This window comes from Microcebus murinus, chromosome 31 (genome assembly GCF_040939455.1).
Source record: "Microcebus murinus isolate Inina chromosome 31, M.murinus_Inina_mat1.0, whole genome shotgun sequence".
NCBI classification, from domain to species: Eukaryota; Metazoa; Chordata; class Mammalia; order Primates; family Cheirogaleidae; genus Microcebus; species Microcebus murinus.
The window spans coordinates 3,100,838-3,123,087 of NC_134134.1; the positions used below are offsets into that span (position 1 = coordinate 3,100,838).

At 34.8% G+C, this 22,250-nt stretch overlaps 1 protein-coding gene across 1 annotated transcript in view; it reads right to left on the minus strand.

The window, feature by feature from the left end:
- Nucleotides 1-8,289: 8,289 nt before the first annotated feature.
- LOC142865687 (uncharacterized) overlaps nucleotides 8,290-22,250 on the minus strand; it is a 47,190-nt gene continuing 33,229 nt past the window's right edge. The window contains 1 exon segment of the mRNA XM_075998875.1: nucleotides 8,290-9,527. Within this exon segment, the coding sequence (XP_075854990.1) occupies nucleotides 8,290-9,527 (1,238 nt within the window).

The following is a 22,250-nucleotide window of genomic DNA, read 5'->3' on the forward strand; positions in this document are numbered from 1 at the left end:
TGTGCATATGATTATGCTTTGGTTGATAAATCACTGAATACAAAATTAAGAGCCTTACAACAGTAATATAAATTTATGGGTGTTATACTTACAAAACATTGATAAATTGTGCATATTTCTCACATAGAGAAACATAGTGAGTTAGAAGGTATCACCTAATTTTTACGAGTACAATGAAGAAGTAGAGATTTTGTTAAAATACAGATTCTGATTCAGGAGATCTGGGGTGGGGTCTGAATCTCTGCATGTCACATGATATAACTACTGATATCAATGCTTCTTGCCTAAGGAGAATATGTTGTCAACATCCAGTAAAAGGTAGAATTTATCTCAGTTCATCAGAACAGAACACAGATGATAGCCCTCATTTTTCAAAGCAAGCTATAAGAAGAAAGGGGAGCTTCCAGATTAAATATGATCCTTCATGCACATCACTCAGTAAATCTCCATGAGACACTTAATGTTAAAGAGAAAAAAACAATTAACATTATATGGGAACAATCTCTCAGAGAGCATCTTAAGCAAGTAAGTGTAATTAATATCATTTTAGTGGGACAAATTGTTGTCAGGCATCATTGCAAAGAGTAGAATATAAAATCACTGCTGGGATAGTAGTGGCCAACAATATGTAACCATGAAAAATCATCAGTTGTATGCAAATTTCAGACACAGATGTTTCCCATGTTTTGTTGTCTTTAATAATGTATGTAAATACTTTAGCATCACACAGAGCAAGTCTTCTATTTTCTTTATTTTACATAATTTTCTGGTTATCCTACACAATCAATGCTATCCTCTTCCTGAATTCTCCTAATGATATTTTATGTATAGCTGATAAAGCAACCAGATAAATCTTTGAGAGTACATGTTTCCCCTCTTCACTCAAATTCAAAGACTATATCCAATGCCCAACAGGAATTTCAGACATCCACACTATTCTATCTTGACCTGTCACAATGGGCACATTTTCATATTACATATCATACAGTTCTTATAAAATTTGGTTATTGTATTAGGAAGCTTCTGGGCGAGAATGTAGAGCAGGCTCTGTTATATAGGAAGGAAGGATTTTCCAGAGCTTCTTGACTATCATAAGAAGAAAGGAAAAAAAATGTACTTACAAACTTCTTAGGCATACACAACAAAAGTAAAAAATTAAAGGTTTACAAGTTCAAAAAACTGAAGTTCTACATGACTTTCTAGGAGAAACAGTGGACACAACCTCTAATCTGGGACACACTTACCTGAAAACCAGCCATTTCTTCTTCCTCTTCTCCTACTCTGAAATTTCTTTTCAGCTGAGATTTTGTAGAACAATTACAATTAAATGTTGAGACTGCGCTTAAAGCAGTGAGCACAATTTCATCCCTTGTTTCCACCACATTCACAAGCAGGAGGAACATAAAACGCAGAAGGGCTACACTCAATTACTCTTGCTCACAGTAAAGAGTCAGCTATGATCAGCTCATACATGGAGACCAAAATGTGAGGTTCTCCTGTTTTTTATTCTGGTTACCTTCCCCTGCTACAGGTGCCAGGAGTTTCTGCTACAGGAATGGGAATCTGACCACAGTGATCTGCCTCTAACAAGCCCAAGAGAGCAGAACCTGTGACTTTCCTCTACAACAAAGGCTAAATCCAATTCTCACGAATATATGCAGGAATCCTAATGCTTGACCTGTTATCAAATTAGAATTAGTTGGGGCACAATTAAAACCACATGGATTTTCCCATCAGCCCAACAGGCAGGTGATGGTGTTTCTTCAATCTAGCCAGGTTATCCTAATTGAAAGCCTAGCTGAAAGGTAATTACCTTAAATGTGTATCTGAAACATCAATGTGAATATAAATCATGTGGTACTGTAGGCCTCACTCTAAGAATTGTGGTCTGCTGGGGTGGAAGGGGCACATTAATTGGGTTCTTAGCCATGTCCCTTTTAGTGCTGATGTTGCTCAACATAGATCCATTATTGATGGCACTCAGTAGAGACAGCAAGAACAGCATGCATACTGCCTTTTGCCCAACACTCATCACAACATATACTTAATTTCCATATGAAGAGCAGCATAATGCAATGTCTACTGAGCATGTGCTATGTGCTCAGAAGTATGGTTGGTTGCACTGTGAAGAAGCCTTTACATTGTGTGATTTAATTCTTATTATACAAGAAAAGGTGAGTAATAAGTGTTCAATAATTTACGGAAAAATTTAGATGTGGTGCCAGCCTTTCTTTTCTTCTCATGCAACTATAATATGACACTACACAAGATCTGGAAGATTGTTTACACTTATCCCTAATAGGTCTTTTCAATGTCCGATTACAAGTCCATGTTGATCTCTTACACTGCAGCATATTTCTCCCCGGAGATTTTGATCCATCCTCAGTCCAAAGCGTGTCCCTGTCTTGCAAATTCCAGGTTGAGGCCAGGTTTAGTTTGGATCAAATTTGTGTATTCTTCGCTTTTACAGAGAGGGAAAGAAAACAGGAAGAGAAATTCCTCTTTGGAAGCTGCTCTAATGCATCCTGAGGAAACTCAGACCTTGGATTCCGAGTTCAGAGCTGCAGATTTAGGTCTCTAGAGAGGCATGAATTCAGTAGGGCTCACTGCCCATTTCCTTGCATTTGGGCAAGAATTGAAGGCAGAAAGGGAGTTTATGTGTCCAATTCAGTGTGCATAATATTGTTCCCATTTGTGTTTGAGGCCGATGGTATCTGAATCCATAAAAGTTCTAAAGATGTGAGATGCATTTACAGAAAGGATAGAACTACTAATTATTATCCTATGGGAGTGTACTCACAGGAATCTGGTCTAACTGTACTCCAGAGGAACAGTGGACACCAAAGAGGTCTAGAGAACTCATTGTGTTCAGATGTGGGGACAGTGAAGCTCTCTACTTCAGACTTGCTGGTTACAGACTGGAAGCTCAAGAAGGAATCTAGTGTTCAAAGCCCTTCTAATTTAGAAATGGTGGGCACATTTTATGTTTATGTTGCAGTTTTAATTCTGGAAAGTGTTCAGGAAGTATTAATAGTAAAGAGTATCAAACTAAGAAAACCACTCCACAAAGTTAAAAGAGAATTAAAAGAAACCCTTTTATTACTCAAATCACAATGTGATGTGCACAGTGCCAATACACTGAGAGATTGCAAAGGGACACATAAAGTCGTTCCTGTACATAACTAAGCATATCCTAACTTTTACATAAATGTTATCTAGATGAATAATAATTAGCTTTGAAGGAAGAAGTCTAGACAGCCCTATTTGTCCTAAACAGTGCACCATAAACTTACTGGGTAATTAGTGAGACTCTCTTTTTTTGATAATTGGTTAAATTCCAATAAAAAACAAGCTTCTGGGCCGGGCGCTGTGGCTCACGCCTGTAATCCTAGCTCTTGGGAGGCCGAGGCGGGCGGATTGCTCAAGGTCAGGAGTTCAAAACCAGCCTGAGCAAGAGCGAGACCCTGTCTCTACTATAAATAGAAAGAAATCAATTGGCCAACTGATATATATATAAAAAAAATTAGCCGGGCATGGTGGCACATGCCTGTAGTCCCAGCTACCAGGGAGGCTGAGGCAGAAGGATTGCTCGAGCCCAGGAGTTTGAGGTTGCTGTGAGCTAGGCTGACACCACGGCACTCACTCTAGCTTGGGCAACAAAGCGAGACTCTGTCTCAAAAAAAAAAAAAAAAAAAAACAAGCTTCTGAAGTTAATACAGGAGGAGATAATTTTGCAACTTAAAGGCAGGTGCTCACTGAACTTTGGATCCCATCTTCAGATGGAAATTGTGGGATTGGGAGCTATTTTCCTTGATAACTGAAATTTCTTTCGAATAAGCTGAATCAATTACACCTAAATGCATTAATACTCCTTTTCATGTAACAAAAATATGACCAAATTATTAATATTAATGTGCCTGTTGGACCAGGACAAATAATGGCAAATTCTTAAAAGTTTTTTCAGCAGCCAGGTGATCCCCTTCCTCCATAAGGTGCCATTGGGGTGCGGTGGTGGGGAGCTGGTGCGGGGCTGCCTGGCTGAGCACAGCCACAGCATTGGTGGCTCAGCAGCCATGGCAGCGGTGGCACCATGCACTTTAATTTTGCTGGGCATAAAGCCGCTGGCATTTAGATTTAACATTATTAAAAGCCAATATATGTAAAACCATATTTCTTAAATTAGGAGGACTAACCATTTCTTGCACCATATGTTTCTTACAATCTAGCAATAAAATCTACATGAGTTTCATTAACATTTTGTTTAACATTTATATAGGAAGCTACAGTCTAAGAGAAGCTATCTTTTTCCATTCTTAATACAGCACTGTTGAATTTGAGAAATAGCTTGATCATCATATTTTAGTTAAGCATTAATATCAAACCAAATTTCCTGTCCCATCATTTGTGCCATCGATTTTTACTGGTGGGTCTGTGGACTCATTTAGCTAGGGTTTCTGACACATCTAATCCCTGCACTAAGTGGTGAACTTTAAAAGTTTACACGGAGATATAACGGTTCACACAAGAGATTTCCAAACCCAAGGAATTAATCTTTCCATTTGAGCCAATTCTTTAAACGAGTTATTGGTGTAAAGAGAGTTTGTGCTGACCGGGTGCAGTGGCTCACACCTGTAATCCTAGCACTATGGGAAGCTAAGGCAGGAGGATCACACAATGTCAGGAGTTTGAAACCAGCCTGAGCAAGAGCAAGACTGTGTCTGCACTAAAAATAGAAAGAAATTAATCAGCCAAATAAAAATATATAGATAAATCAGCAGGGCATTGTGGCATATGGTTGTAATCCCAGCTACTAGGGAAGCTGAGGCAGAAGGATTGCTTGAGCCCAAGAGTTTGAGGTTGCTGTGAGCTAGGCTGATGCCATGGCACTCTAGCCTGGGCAACAGAGTGAGAGTGCTGTTTTTTGTCATTCCACCTGTCATTCATAAACAAGGGAACTCTGATATTTACCAACAGATTAATAATGCAGCACAGAACATGAAAGGGGCTTTAACAATTTTATTTGAAGCTAAAGACAGCTGGACTTCCTGGTGCTGATGATTATGTTATGAAAGAGACTAAAGATGTATGTGGTGCTCACCGTCTCCTCTCTGGCCACTGTGGACATAGAAAGCAGGATTGCATCCAAAATCACTAATGAAATTTTCAATCAAAAAGCAGCTATGATCCATGAGATTCCTCTAGAGAGAATGACCGAATCGTTTGTCAAAGTTAGATGACTAAAAATGAAAACTGTGCACTGTGTACTGCACCCACTAAAATAAAGGAAGATAAAGTCATGTAAATAAATTCTCTAGATTGAAATATCAGATAAATATTATTCCAAATATTTTAAATACACAGAAATAATTCTATTATATTCTAACCCTGAAAATACACACTCATAAGTAGATTCTAGATGGATGCATAGGTTGTACTATAAGTACTTTATAGAAAATTAAATTCAAACTTCTTTATTTACCCAAACTCTCTATTAAGAGATTGCCAGATTCTCATGTTTCTTTATATAGTACTTACTGTATGCATCACACACTTATTTATGCTTTACTTATTGAAATTATTTTCATATTTATGGCATTATATGTTAGGATCTAATAACAGTTTGCTTTTACAAAGCAAACAATACTGAGTTCTTGATTTAATCCTCTGGCATTCAGAATTGTATATCTGTCTTTGTTCTTAAGGCTCTTACTTTAAGCTTAGGATTCTGAATCTCTCTAATCTTAATTAAGTAATCAGAATACTGCATGTATAGCCAATAAATTCCCTCAAATTCTATAGTTAAATGATTTTCACCAAATTAAATTAATTCTACAATTCTCATCAGAACCTTTAAAGTATTATGTGAACTCTCAGCAGGTGAGTACAACAGTGAGAATATTGTAGCCCAAGTGCAGGCAGAAAAAAGAATGGCATAGATACATTTGTAGAAGGGAATGAAGATAAAAAGAGACCAAAAAAAAAAAAAAAACAAAAAAACACTGGAAATAATTAAGAAATGAAAGAAGCTGAATTCCCACTGATAAATTCTGAGAGTTGTTTGTTCTGCAGGTCTCATCACTCCACATGAAAATCAGTGACATTTTTCACCCTGGACATTTCAATCTCTTACCTGGAGCCACAATTAAATTTTATAAAAATCATTCTTATAATTGCAGAGTAGGTCATACATACAATAAATACAAACTTTCAATTAATAAAATAATATATTAAGCCTAGCATGAGTAATAACCGTGTAAGAACAGAAGATAGGCACGGGCAGGTTCTGTATTAGAGACTTTAGAATTTTAAACAAATTCATTCAACATAAAGCAAAAAATATTGCTCTCAGAATCTGTGGAGTTTCTAGTTTGCTAGTATATTCTGAACAATTATTAAATTAACTATTTTTTTCAATATTTCTACTTTTCTTTTCAAAATAAGTATACATCCATATTCACACAAACATAATTACTTACTCTATAAATCTACTGCAACCAAAGTTCATCTTATACGTGATGTATTTGTGTATTTGATTCAGTATAAATAAAAAAGTGTGTTTATTTCTGTTTAACTGGCCAGACGGGTGGCATGTTGAAAGAAAAATGTAGCATAAAATGTAATAAGTACTCATTCAGTGTTCAGAAATATATGGCTTTTCATTAAGTGGACAAACTTTATTATAAGCATTACAGTGACAATGAATTATAAAAATAATAAAAAATAAAACTTGTGGGAACATTATTCTTCAAAGAATTAGAAATTTGAAGCCACTGAAAAAAAGATCACAAACGATTTAATTTTACTGTGTAACCCAATAGTACATTTTTGCAATCCATTGCCTCCAACTTTGAGTAACATGGAATAGGTTAATGTTGGTAACAAACTAACAGTTCATTCAATCTACAACACGTTTGACACAACAAAAACCTTTTTTAATTTAATAAAACAAATTAGGTTTACATGTAATCTAAAAATATTAAAAAATTCACTGTTTCATTATTTGAATGTACAATTAGTAAAACAAATTATTTGTAATATTGTCATTGTTTTATTCTGATTTTAATGAGAAGGATATTAATCTGTATACCTACATCATATATCACTTGAAATACTGTTTGTTAGAAGTCTACCACACAGCACCTCTCCATTTCATACATCTTACATTTCAGTGATTTTAGTTTTCTATGGAAAAGTAGATGAATGATATGTACTTAATACACAAAGACTTCTAATAACTGTGATGTAGCTATCATTAACCATAGACATTCACATACACACTAAAAATGAAGCATAGCATCTACTGTTTTTAAAGTTGAATTACATCAGTATTTCCTTGTCAAAGGTTGCAAAAAAAATTATACTTTATTGCATTTGCATCCCACCCTGACGAGAAAGTATATTTTACACATCATTATAATTTTCATAAAATCTCGTGTTTTTAAAGCTGACATAAAAATAATTTATCTAACTATTTTAACAGAGTTATTCTCTATACACAACAACCTGGTTTAAAGAAATGTTTAAATGTGTTAGTGCCTCAGCACATTTTTCTGTCAGTCCTCTGATATCTGTTTAGACTTAATATTGATTATATGTGTTCTGAAATTTATTATATCTCAAAAGGAGTTTTAAGTATCAGTTCTTTGTTGTTCTCTAAGGTATACCTTTTTCATAAATATTTGTTCACATTCAGTATATTTGTAAGGTTTCTATCTATGAAAATTTTTGTGATGTTGATCAATGTTTCAGAAAATATTAGAGAATTACTTTCAGTGAAAGTTCTCCCATGTCCAATAAAATCTCTGCCATAACTCAAGATATTGTCAGCACTCTACATTATTATTGTTTACATAAGTATAAGTACTGTTGTGCATTTTAAAGCTAATATTTTGGGAAAATACTTCCAAAGTCATTGCATTTATCTCACTTATATCTAGTATGATTTCTTTGATGATGAGTAAGATTGGAGCAGTTATTAAAGACTTTGTCACAATTTTCACATTTATACAATTTTTTTCTGTTATGAACTCTTTCATATAGATAAAAGTATGAGCACTGGATAAAAGCTTTGCCACGATCCTCAAATTTATATGGTTTCTCTATACTACGAATTATTTTATGTAGTGTAAGGATTGAGCACTGGGAAAAGGCTTTTCCACATTGCTCACATTTCTAGGGTTTCTCTCAAGTATAAATTCATTTATCCAGAGTAAGGTGTGTGTACCGGGTAACGGCTTTGCAACATTCTTCACTTTTGTATGATTTCTTTCCTGAATGAAATCTTTTATGTCAAGTGAGGTCTCTACACCGGATAAAGGCTTTGCAAGATTCTTTACATTTGTAGGGTTTCTCTCCACTATGATTTCTTTTATGAAGAGTAAGTGTTGAGCACCAGGTAAAGGCTTTGCCACATTCCTCACATTTTTAGGGTTTCTCTCCTGTATGAATTCGTTTATGTCGATTGACATGTCCAATCTTGTTAAAGGCTTTGCCACATTCTTCACATTTGTAGGGTTTCTCTCCACTGTGAATTCTTTTATGTTCAGTAAGGTGTGTGCTCTGGGTAAAGGCTTTGCCACATTCTTCACATTTGTAGAGGTTCTCTCCACTATGAATTCTTTTATGTTGTGTAAGTTTTCTGAACTGGGTAAAGGCTTTGCCACATTCTTCACATTTGTAGAGTTTCTCTCCTGTATGAATTTGTTTATGTCGATTGAGGTCTCCAAGCTTGATAAAGGCTTTGCCACATTCTTCACATTGGAATGGTTTCTCTCCACTATGAATTCTTTTATGTTGAGTAAGGTGTGTGCTCTGGCTAAAGGATTTGCCACATTCTTCACATTTGTAGGGTTTCTCTCCAGTATGATTTCTTTTATGTATTGTAAGGGTTGAGTACCGGGTAAAGGCTTTGCCACATTCCTCACATTTGTAGGGTTTCTCTCCTGTATGAATTCCTTTATGTCGATGGACATGTCCAATCTTGTTAAAGGCTTTGCCACATTCTTCACATTTGTAGGGTTTCTCTCCACTATGAATTCTTTTGTGTTGAGTAAGATATGTGCTCTGGGTAAAGGCCTTGCCACATTCTTCACATTTGTAGGGTTTCTCTCCACTATGAATTCTTTTATGTAGAGTAAGGGTTGAGCACCAGGTAAAGGCTTTGCTACATTCCTCACATTTGTAGGGTTTCTCTCCTGTATGAATTCCTTTATGTCGATGGACATGTCCAATCTTGTTAAAGGCTTTGCCACATTCTTCACATTTGTAGGGTTTCTCTCCACTATGAATTCTTTTATGTTCAGTAAGGTATGTGCTCTGGGTAAAGGCTTTGCCACATTCCTCACATTTGTAGGGTTTGTCTCCTGTATGAATTCGTTTATGGCGATTGAGGTCTCCAATCTTGATAAAGGCTTTGCCACATTCATCACATTTGTAGGGTTTCTCTCCACTATGAATTCTTTTATGTTGAGTAAGGTGTGTGCTCTGGGTAAAAGCTTTACCACATTCTTCACATTTGTATGTTTTCTCTCCATTATGAATTTTTTTATGTTGAGTAAGGATTGAGCAATGGGTAAAAGCTTTGCCACATTCTTCATATTTGTAGGGTTTCTCTCCTGTGTGAATTCTCCTATGTATAGTGAGATTTGTGTAGCAGTTAAAGGGTTTTCCACATTCTTCACACTTGGAGGGTTTGTCTATAGTGTGAAATTTCCTATGTCCAAGAACTTTTGAGCTGTGCATAAAAGGTTTGCCACATTCATTATGTTTGAATCTTTTCTCTCCAGTATATCTTATCTTAGGTTTATTTAGATTTGAGGACTTGCTCAACATTTTTATACATTTATAACCTTTCAAGATTTTCCTATGATTACCTGACAAACATTTGGTAAGATTATCATAACATACTTTCTGCATCTTATACTCATCAACACACTCCCGGTCTTTTCTTAAATGTACATTTTCAAGGTCAAAGCTTCCATATAGTCTTATTATTGATTTCTGGAATGGATGTTTTATGCCCTTCTCTGGCAGTAGGTCTTGGGTGCAATGGGAAGACAGTCCTGAAAGAAATTAAAATAACAAAGTATCTCACTAATTATACTTAGGTAAGTATACTTCATAATTTGAATATACAAAACTATACCAGGGACATTAGCAAGAAAGTGCAATAGACTACCATAGTCTTACTTCCATCATAGATATATTACCTTCAAAATATATTTGCAAACATGATTCATTGAGAAGTCATAATTGGTAATATTTCATGGTACCCCAGATGAGTATGACACCAAGAACCATATGGAAGGGGAAGGAACATTTGTTACATTTACCCAGCAAAACTCTTCCTCCCCACTGATACAGAGTTCTCACTTTAGCAGTAAAATTCTATTTCCTGGATTCCCTTTCAAAAGAGATTCCAACCAATGGCACATGTGTCCATACATCTGGTTTTTGATGGCCTTTGAATGTCTGGATTCTATCTTCCAAGACAACTACATAACATTCTGGGAAAGATATGCACATATCAAAAATAAAATTCTGCAGTATTATATTGATGGTGCAAAAAATTTAATTATGCTATAAAATTTGAAAGACAAAATAAAAATGATCATTACCACATGTTAATTGACAGAATATAAAGAGACATAATTATTGACATCTATATCATGAAGTTGAGAGCAGATATAAATATTATGAATTTTTATGTACAATTGAAGTTAAGTAGTTATCAGTTTAACATAAGTTGCAACTTCAGAATATTTTAGGTAATTCTCACAGTGAACACCAGAAAAATGTTTAAAGCAATACACAAATGAAGGTGGCCACAGAAACAAAATATATCACTAAAATTCAGTGAGGTGGAATGAGGAGAAAAGGAGTGAAAAGAAAGACTAAATAGTGACAAAAGTTATATAAACAATTAATATTAGGGCAATTTTGAATCCGTCCCTTTTAGACAATTATGCAAATATTTATGTACTAGTATTTCTACTCAGAAGACACAATTAAATAAAGAAATTAAAAAATCCAACTATATTCTCTCTAAAGAGACTTGACTTCATACCTGGTGAAAGCAATAGACAAAAAGTGACAGGAAATAACAAGACATACCACGAAAATGCTCAGCATACCAGAGCAGTGGAGTTCAAAATTATATTAGGCACATGACTTTTGAAGTGCAAAATGTTATAGTTTATAAAATATACTTTAAGTCAAAAGTTCCACAAGAGACAAACAAGGACATTTAATATAAAAGGAGGTCATTCACTGATAACCCTTTAAATATAATTTATATATCTGATATCTATCTATGTCTCGCATAAAAGTTCTCAAATATATAAAAAGTGTTGACAACATTGAAGCAAGAAATGAACATAAAAATAATAGGATAGCATGGTATTCCACTTTCAATACTAATAAGGTCAGTCAAATTACTAGTAAGAAAACAGGAGAGTTGAAATCACTAGAGAACAATAAGTCCTCACACATATATAGAACATAATAAAATATACAATATTCTTGATAGCTCATAAAAATTCTTCCTACAAATCTACCTGTTCAGACAGAAAACATGTCTTAACCAAGTTTCGAAAATTGAAATTTTACACAGTTTAATTTCTCACCAGAATGGAATGAAACTGTAGATAAGTGACACAAAAAACACAGAGAAATTCAAAAGTATAGGAAAATAAACAACACACTCTTGAACATGTTCTTGTTCAAGGGAAGAAGACCTAATGTTGTGAAAATGTCCAAAGTTATCTACAGATTAAATACAATTCCTTTCAAATTCTCAATTTCATTTTTTCAAAAATAGAAATAGCAAACCCCAAAATAATATGAAATCTAAAGAGACCACAAAGATGTGAACAATCATCAAAAAGAGAAGCAATGCTATAGGTACCACACTTACCCATTTTAAAACATTAAAAATGTATACTTTGGAATACTACTCAGCTATAAGAAACAACACTGATATGCACCTCTTGTAATTTCCTAGATAGAACTGAACCCCATTATCCTAAGTGAAATATTCCAAGAATAGAAAAACAAGCACCACATGTACTCACCAGGAAATTTGTTTCACTGATCAACACCTAAGTGGACATATAGGATTAACATTTATCGGGTGTCGGGCAGGTGGGAGGGGGAGGAGGGGATGTGTATATAGAAACATAAGGAGTGCGATGTGCACCATCAGGGCATGGACACGCTTAAAACTCTGACTCTGGGGGTGAAGGCAACACACATAACCTAAACATTTCTACCCCCATGATATGCTGAAATAAAAATAGAAAAATAAAAAAATGATACAGTAGTCAAAGAAGTTATCTAATGGCAGAGACACCTGGACCAATGAATGAGAAAGAAACACAAATAAGCTCTTACATATATTGTAAAATAAAGAGTTATCTTCATATGCATATTCATTTCACCATAATTTACAAAAGTCAGTGGATGATAGCAACCCAAACTGCCTTTGCCAAATGAACAGATAAATACTATTTGAAATGTAGAAATAATGGATTATTTCTCAGCTTAAGAAAAAACAGATTCTCTAATAACATCCACAATATAGATAAACCTCGATGACAATATGCTTAATGAAACCTCAGTCACAATAAGACAGATGTATTTTGATTGTATGTATAGGATATTTCTAAGCTGTTACACTCCTAGGAACAGAAAACATAATGCTTTTTGTCAGCAGTTAGGCAATGGGCAAAACAGGTAGTTTTCTCATGTGTACTGAAATTCACATTTACTTAGTACATACATTCCAGACAATATAGTACATGATGATGTAAATATAGCTCACATGACTGATGTTAACAACTAAAAGTAATTAAGATTTCAATTTTTGTGAATTTACAATAATTAAAATAAAAAGAATATCTTAAAGAGATACAGAGATGAACTTTTCAAAACTTTCTTACATATTACAAAATTGTTTTTTTAATTTCAAAATATTATGGGAGTAAATCATTTAGAATATGTATATTGCTTTTGCATCGACTGACCAGAGCTACAACTGTGCCCATCCACAGATCGTGTGCACCACACTCATTAGGAGTGGATTTTCCCAACACCTTCTCCCCCTTTCAACAGCCCAATACCCAATGAAATTTACTTCCATTTGTTCACATATGTGTTGATCGATTGGTAACAATTTGATAGGGACTATTTGTGGTGCTTGTTTTTCCATTCTTGTGATAGTTTACTTTAAAGAAAGGCCTCCAGCACAATCAAGGATAATACAAAAGGGTGTCATTTAGCCACTGAATTTGAGGCTCCGTAGTACTCTATGGTATACATATATCACATTTTATATTTATTTATAGATATATTTATATTAATGTATTTATAAGTACTAAGGATGTTTCTACCTCTTTGCAATTGTAAATTTTGATGTTATAAACATTCAAGTGCAGATGTATTTATTATAGGATGATGTTTTTACATTGGTTAGATAGCAAGTAGTGGGATTTCTGGATCAAATGGATGTTCTAAATTTAGTACTTTCCTGTGTCTCCATGTAACTTTCCAGAGAGATTGTACCAGTTTGCAGTCCCACTAGTAGTATACAAGTCTTCCTACCTCTCTACATCCACACCTACACTTACTTTGGGCTTATTGATAAAAGTCATTTTCACTGGAGTAAAGAGATATCTCGCTTTGGTTTTCATTTGCATTTCCTTGATGAATAGAGATATACACACTTTTTTCATATGCTTCTTGGCCATAGTACATGTCCTTTTTAAAACTTTCTGTTCATATATTGGCATGCTTTTAATCAGGTTGTTTGATTTTATCTTACTGAGTTCCTGGACTTATGTGTATAAATTCTAGCTATTAGCAATATATGGAATATATAGCATGCAAATATTTTCTCCCATTCTCTAGGTTGTCTGCTTGCTCTAGTTATACTTTTAATGGCTGTGTAGGAACTTTTTAGTATGATGAGGCCTGATTTATTTATTTTTGTTGGTGGTGTGATTGATTTGGGGTATTCTTCCTAAATTTTTTGTCTAGGCTGAAGTATGTAAGAGCATTTTCAACAGTTTCTTCTAAAATTCTATGGTTTTATGCCATAGAATAAAGTCTTTCATCCATTGTGAGTTGATTTTTGTGAGAGATGAGAAGTGTGGATCCTGTTTCACTCTTCTACATGTGGCTATCCAATTTTCACTGGACCATTTATTCAAAAGGGATTTCTTTCCCCTGTACACGCTCTTGTCTGCTATTCCATGGCTATATGAGGATGGTTTTATATCTGTGATCTCAGTTCTGTTCCTTTGTTCTATTTCCTGTTCTTGTGACAATGCCATGCTGTTTTGGTTACGATAGCCTTGTACTATAGCTGAAAGTCTAGTAAACGGATGCCTCTCAATTTGTTCATGTTCCTCAATGTCGTTTTTGTTTTATGGGGCCTTCTCTTGTACCATATGAAGTATAGAATTACTTTTCTAAATCTGTAAACAATGATGTTATTAGTTTAACACAAATTGTATTGAATCTGTAGATTACTTTGGGTAGTATAGATATTCTAACAATGTTGATTTTGCCTATCTTTGACCATGGGATGCTTTTCCGTATGTTTCTATTCTCTTCTATTTCCTTCCTCAGTGTTTTATAATTCTCCCTGTAGAAGTCCTTCTCATCCTTAGTAAATATATTCCTAAGTATTTCATTTGCTTTGTTTCAATTATGAAAGGCATGCATCTTTGACTTGGTTCTCAGTTTCACAGTTGTTGGCCTATGAGAAAGTTCCTGATTTGTGTACATTGACTTTGTAACCTGAGACTTTGCTGAACTTATGTATCAACTCCAGTAGCTTTTGGCAGACTCTTTGGTGTTTTCTGAGATCATTAATCTGTAAAGTGTGATGGTTTGACCTCTTCTGCTCTGATTGAGACTCCCTTAGTTTCTTTCCCTTGCCAGAAGCTCTGGCAATGATTTCCAGTACTATGTTTACAATAACTTAAAGGGATATATTATCTGTTTATAAGCAGGAATGCTTTCAAATTTTCTCTGTTCAGTGTGAGATTGACTGGGGGTTTGTCATATACGACCTTTATCATTTTGAGGTAAGTCCCCTCAATGCCTATCTTGTTAAGCATTCTTACACCAAAGAGGCCTGATTTTGTTAAATGCTTTTTCTGGGTCTCTTGAGAATATTATATGGTCTTTGTTTTTACTTTCCTTTTATGTATATAATTACATTTATGGATTTGCCTATGTTTAACCATGCCTACATCTCTCAGATGAAGCCCACTTAACCATAATAGATTACATCCTCAATATATAAAAATGACTACAACTCAACAACAAAAATGAATGACTTGATTAAATAATGGACAATGGATTGATCTGGCATTTCTGAAAAGCAGATATACAAATGGCCAAACAGAATTTGAAATGGTCCTCAAAATTATTAATCTTTAGAGAAATGCAAGCAACATCACAATGGGATATTACCTCACATCCATTACATTGAGAAGTTTTAAATAAGTAAATATATATACACATACATACATAGGTTGACAATGTAGAGAAATTGAAATGCTCCCATGTTTTTCTCAACCTTGGATTCTAATATTATAAGACATAGACATGGAACAGATCAGAACTTAAAAATACATAAAGAATCATGAAAGTAAACAGACAACCTACAGAATGGGAGAAAATTTTTGCATCCTATGCATCCGATAAGGGACTGATAACTAGAATATACTTAGAACTCATGAAAATCAGGAAGGAAAAATCAAATAACCCCATTAAAAAGTGGGTAAAGGACTTGAACAGAAACTTTTCTAAAGAAGAGAGAAGAATGGCTAACAAACATATGAAAAAATCCTCAACATCCCTAATCATTAGGGAAATGCAAATCAAAACCACAATGAGATATCACTTAACCCCAATGAGAATGGCCTTTATCAAAAAATCTCCAAACAATAAATGCTGGCGTGGTTGCGGAGAGAGAGGAACACTCCTACACTGCTGGTGGGACTGCAAACTAGTTCAACCTCTGTGGAAAGCAATATGGAGATACCTTAAAGCGATACAAGTGACTCTACCATTTGATCCAGCAATCCCATTGCTGGGCATCTACCCAAATGTTCCAATGACACTCTACAAAAAAGACACCTGCACTCGAATGTTTATAGCAGCACAATTCATAATTGCAAGGCTGTGGAAACAGCCCAAGTGCCCATCAATCCAAGAATGGATTAATAAAATGTGGTATATGTATACCATGGAGTACTATTCAGCTCTAAGAAACAATGGTGATATAGCACATCTTATATTTTCCTGGTTAGAGCTGGAACCCATACTACTAAGTGAAGTATCTCAAGAATGGAAAAACAAGCACCAGATATATTCTCCAGCAATCTGGTATTAACTGAGTAGCACCTATGTGGACACATAGGTACTACAGTAATAGGGTATTGGGCAGGTGGGAGGGGGGAGGGGGGCAAGTATATACATACATAATGAGTGAGATGTGCACCATCTGGGGGATGGTCATGATGGAGATTCAGACTTTTGGGGGGAGGGGGGGAAATGGGCATTTATTGAAACCTTATAATCTGTACCCCCATAATATGCCAAAATAAAAAAAAAAAAAGAATCAAATGAGCAATATGGTCGGGTGGAAAATATCCAGTTGTTTTATCCCAAAAAACAAAAATTTGGCAGCTATCCACGGAAAATTACATTTATGTGAATTTGGGGACTTAAATGGATGGTCATTAAACCATAGAGGTACCACAGATCTAGGAAGTCATTTTCAATATTCAGGTTCTCATCCAGTTGGCAAAATTAAGGATTCCTTGTCCTCACTACAGACTATAACATGAGTCAACCAACAGGAATGTGCAGAGGTTCCAATGGTTCCCTGTGACAAAGTTGGAGTGGTACTGCTCATCCAGTGACTTTAGGAGAGACACACCTATGTGCAGCCATGAAGGCAGGCCTGTATTACTTGGTCTTGCTATCATCTGTGAAGCAGACCTGTGACTCTGCTACAGCAGTCTCAACCACAGTCCATGTCCAGTTTTCTTAATATGTAGATCCACATGGTGAACTGAAGGGTAACTTCCAAGGTACTCATTGGTAGCCACACCCACCCACACAGCTGGTATCAGCCCCACCATATGCAGAGTCACTATACAACCAGGCCCTAATTGGTGTCATACAGATCAAACTCCTGAAGGAATGCCGTTTACCCAGAAACAAGAGAGGATTGAAAATGGCCCAAGTGCTTCAGAACTAGCACACCAAACGCAGACTCCACTGCAGAGCAAGAGAAAGTCTTGTTACCGAGCTACAGCAACTATCCATTGAAAACCCAGAACCCTAAAGAAAACATCTTTACCTTCCAAAATCACTTTATAAAAACTGGAAAAGTAATCCTTCACATGCACAGATACCAATATAAAGATAATATGCAATGACTCTTAACACATCTATTTTATCATATTACTACAAGATCTAATCAGAAATTTTAGGCAACAACATAAGAAGAATCCACTCAAATTATAAACAGAAGAGTAAAACTAACACTGTTTGCAGATGACATTATCTTATATATCAAAAGCCATAAAGAAGATAGAAAAAAAATTATAAAGTAGTAAAACAACTCAGCTATTCACAGGACATAAAATTTACATACAAATATCAGTTGTTTTTCTATACACTAGCAAACTATCCATTAAGTAAAGAAAACACTGTCAATTACAATAGCATCAAGATAATAGATTTCTAAGATATAAATTTAACCAAGTGGTAAAAAAGATCCTTTGCACTCACTACTAGAAGATATTAATAAAGGAAATTGAATAAGACATGAGTAAATAGAAAGATATTATCCAAAACAATGCATACATTCCATCCACGCCCTATCAAAATTCTAGTGGTATTACACATAGTATCAACAAAAAAATTCCTAATATTTGTACCATATCACAAATACTTTGATGAGCCAAAACAATGTTTAGAAAGAAGAGAAAAGGTTCTGGCATCACACTTTATGATTTTTAAGTGTATGTCAAGATGACAGTAATAAAAACAACAAAATATGAGTATTAGAAAAGCACAAAAAGAAAAGGAAGAGAATGGAGAGGTCAGAAATTAACGGAAACATATAAGGTAACTAAACTTTATCTATGGCACTAGCAATGTGAATGTAGGAAGTATGGTGTCTTCAATGCTTGGTGCTGGAAAACTGGATACCCACAAACAAATTAATAAAAGTAGACTATTTTTTCTTACATGATACACCAAAACTAACTTGAGATGTATTAAATATTTAAATGGTACACTTAAAACTGTAATGTTTCTTTAAAAAAAAGCATAAGTGAAAAGAAGAAATATGGGACAACCATGATATATGTCTTGAAATTTTGTGTTTTGTTTTTTGTTTTTCTTTGGGGGGGATATATATGACAAAATAAGCACTGGAAAAAATATAAAATATATGAGCTGCATAAAAGTTCAAATCCTCTGTACAGCAAGGAAAAGAAAAAAATAAGAAAACTTAAGATAGGAGAAAGTATTTTCACACTTTATATTCTATAATATGTTAATGCCCAAAATATAAAGGAAACTCCTATTAATCAAAAGCAAAAACAATATTATCTTCAACATCATTACCCAATCAAAAACAAGAAAAATATTGTGTAGATTTTTCTCACAGAAAACCTACAAGTTTACAACAAGCAACATGAAGAAAAACTCAGCATCACTACAACGTCATGCAAACACAAATCAAAATTTTGTTAAGGTATACCCTCCCAACTGTTAATATGGGTAATGTCCAAAAGAAGAGACATAACAAGTGTGGGCAAGACTGTGCAGGAAAGCAATCCCTGTACACTGTTATTGATTGTAAATTGGTACTGTCATCATAGAGATTCATTAACAATTGTAAAAAAAGAGAATAGCCTTATCATCCATCAATTCTACTTATGAGTATAACCAAAGATGTAAAATCAGTATCTTAGGAAGATTCTGCACCTCCATGTATATCACAGCATTATGCACATGTGCCAATAAAATGGAAACAAACTAAATGACTGTTTATGATGAAAAGGCTAAAAAATGAGTATACAAACAAATACAATAGAATATTATTAAGTCATAAAAATGATAAATATCCTGCCATTTCAACAACATGTATGGACATGGTAGGGATTATGCTAAGTAAAATAAGCCATTCCCAGAAACATAAATACTGCTATAGGTAATATAAAAAAGTTGAACTTATAAAAATAAATAGTACAACATTGGTTTCCAGAGTGCAGAGGCAAGACAAGTGGGCAGATGTTTAAGGGAAATAACTTTTAGTTATAATTCTTGGAGAACTAATGCACAGCATCATGGTTACAGTTATTAAAAATAATTTATATACATGAAACTTGTTAAGAACATAGACCTCACTATAAGTAAATGTTCTCACTATAAATAAATTATAAATGTGAGAGATGATGGATATGTTTATCACTTTAACTCTATTATTTTACAATGTATACACACATCAAATCATTACTGCATAAAAAATAAATGTGTACAGTTATACAATTCTTATTTGTGTAAAAGTACACCTGTTAGACACACACACCACACACACAAATACACACACACACACACACACATATACGCACACATATGCACATAGGAATCACACATTCCTGATGGTACTAATTAGGGGAAAATTACAAAATATAAGTTATCAAAATATTATGTATCAATTGTGATTATAAACATATTTAGCAATTTGAAGCACTCAATGGGACAGTATGTTTAAGAATTCTATGAGGTGAGAATGCAAAATAAACTATATTACTGCTTGGAAACTATGGTCTAATAAAGTTGTAATTTTACTCTTATTTTCTACTAGAAAAAAGGATATTTAGAAGTGAAATAACATTAGATTTTCTTATGTTTAGGAAGAGGCTATGTATTTGCATAAAATTAATGAGTCTGAATTTCTGTAGGATTGCCTCTGAAACCTTGGAATTGGAAATTATGATGCAGACAATATGAACATCTGTCCCTAGTGTTTCTAGCATGACTGAAACAAATCCTAATATCTCTAATATTCCACTTTATAAATTACAGTTATGAGGCAACAAAAGGAACTTAAAACATGGAGCTGGGTATGGTGGATCACACTTATAATCCCAGCACTTTGGGAGGCCAAGGAAAGAGGAACACTTGAGGCCAGAATCTTGAAACCAGCTCAAGCAACATAAGGAGACTCCATTTTTAAAAAAAAAAAACTATTAATAACAAAAAATAGCTTGCAATGGTAACTCCTGAACATAGTTAGTCCTAGCTACTTAGAAGACTAAAGTAGTAGGATCCCTGGAGCACAGAAGTTTGAGGTTGCAGTGAGCTATGATCAGCCACTATACTCCAGAAGGGGCAGCAGAGCAAAACTCTGTCAAAAGATGATTTAATGTAGAGGTCTTCAAAATATGTACAGATATTCTCATATCCCCACATGCAATAGAAATAGAGACAGATAATAGAGTCCCTTATAAGCCATGACAAGAAGTTTGGCTCATAGGCCGGGCGCTGTGGCTCACTCCTGTAATCCTAGCTCTTGGGAGGCCAAGGCGGGCGGATTGCTCAAGGTCAGGAGTTCGAAACCAGCCTGAGCAAGAGCGAGACCCCGTCTCTACTGTAAATAGAAAGAAATTAATTGGCCAACTGATATATATATAAAAAATTAGCCGGGCATAGTGGCGCATGCCTGTAGTCCCAGCTACTCGGGAGGCTGAGGCAGAAGGATCACTGGAGCCCAGGAGTTTGAGGTTGCTGTGAGCTAGGCTGACGCCACGGCACTCACTCTAGCCTGGACAACAAAGCGAGACTCTGTCTCAAAAAAAAAAAAAAAAAAAAAAGAAGTTTGGTTCCTACTGAATTCTAAGGAAAATCAGTGCATGGGTAGACTTTGTAGAGAGTTTAAGAGCATGGGACAGAAGATGTCCTTCTGTAAGTTAAAGAGAAACATACACAGGCTTCTAAAAATCATTGCCAACACAGCAGAATATTCCAAGCCACTTTTTAATATCTGCCTTCCTCCTTGAGCTTTACCTCTCAAACATTTGTTATCTGCTTCACTGAATCACACCTACCTGGATATTTGGCTGTTGTTTCCTCTTTCTTCATAATCCAGGGCTCTATCCTTTGCTCCAGACATGTGATCAGCTCTGGCTTTGAGACAACAAGACCTGTTTTATAAAAAAAAAAAAAAAAATTCACATGACTGTTGCTGAAGTCTTTCCAATTACTAATGCAGTACTATCCTTAGCAGAGAGAACATTATAGAATATTCTACAAATTCCTTTGCAAGATATTGTTTTCTCACAGACCTTGTAGAATGATAAAAAATTATTTCTAATTTATGACTAGAGCACCAATTCCCACTAGCACCAAATAAATAAGAGGTGAAAATTCTATTCTAACTTGCAGGCAAGAACTATATACCCTGATTTCTAGAGTAACTACTAATCTAGTGTGAAATATACGTATCAGCCCAAGAAAAGGAAATGTTCAAGATATCCTGAGACATCTAATGATTTTATTTTGTACACCAAAACTTCAAATTTTCTTTATAAGTGGGGATATACAATTCATTCATATAAAGTAGAAACTTTTAAGAAACTACCTACAAAAATAAATTAATGAACTTAATGTGGAATAGAAATTCTGTACATAAGTGATCCTCACCAAGGGAGACCAGGTTTCCATAGTTCTCCAACATCACATCTCTATACAAATTCCGCTGAGCATTGTCAAGGCATGCCCACTCTTCTGGAGAGAATTCTACAGCCACATCCCTGAATGTCACCATCTCCTGTAAAAAGACATAGATTTCCCAAGTGGCCATAGAGAGAGTTATTCATTTGACTACAAGGAAAATAAGTTATGAAAACTGTTTCTGACATATGAGTGACTAGACTTATCCAATGAGATATTTTTTTAGCATACTGATATTCTTGAACATATTCTCTTATTCACAGGAATGAGGATCACTAAAGATGTTTGAAACTGTGTGCATATGATTCTGCTTTAGATGATAAAGTATTTAATACAAAATTAAAGGCCTCAGTACAGTAATATAAATTTATGGGTGTTATATTTACATCATATCAGTAAATTGTGCATATTTCTCACATAGGGAAACAGAGATTTAGAAAGTATCACATAATTTTGATCAGTACAATAAAGAACTGAAG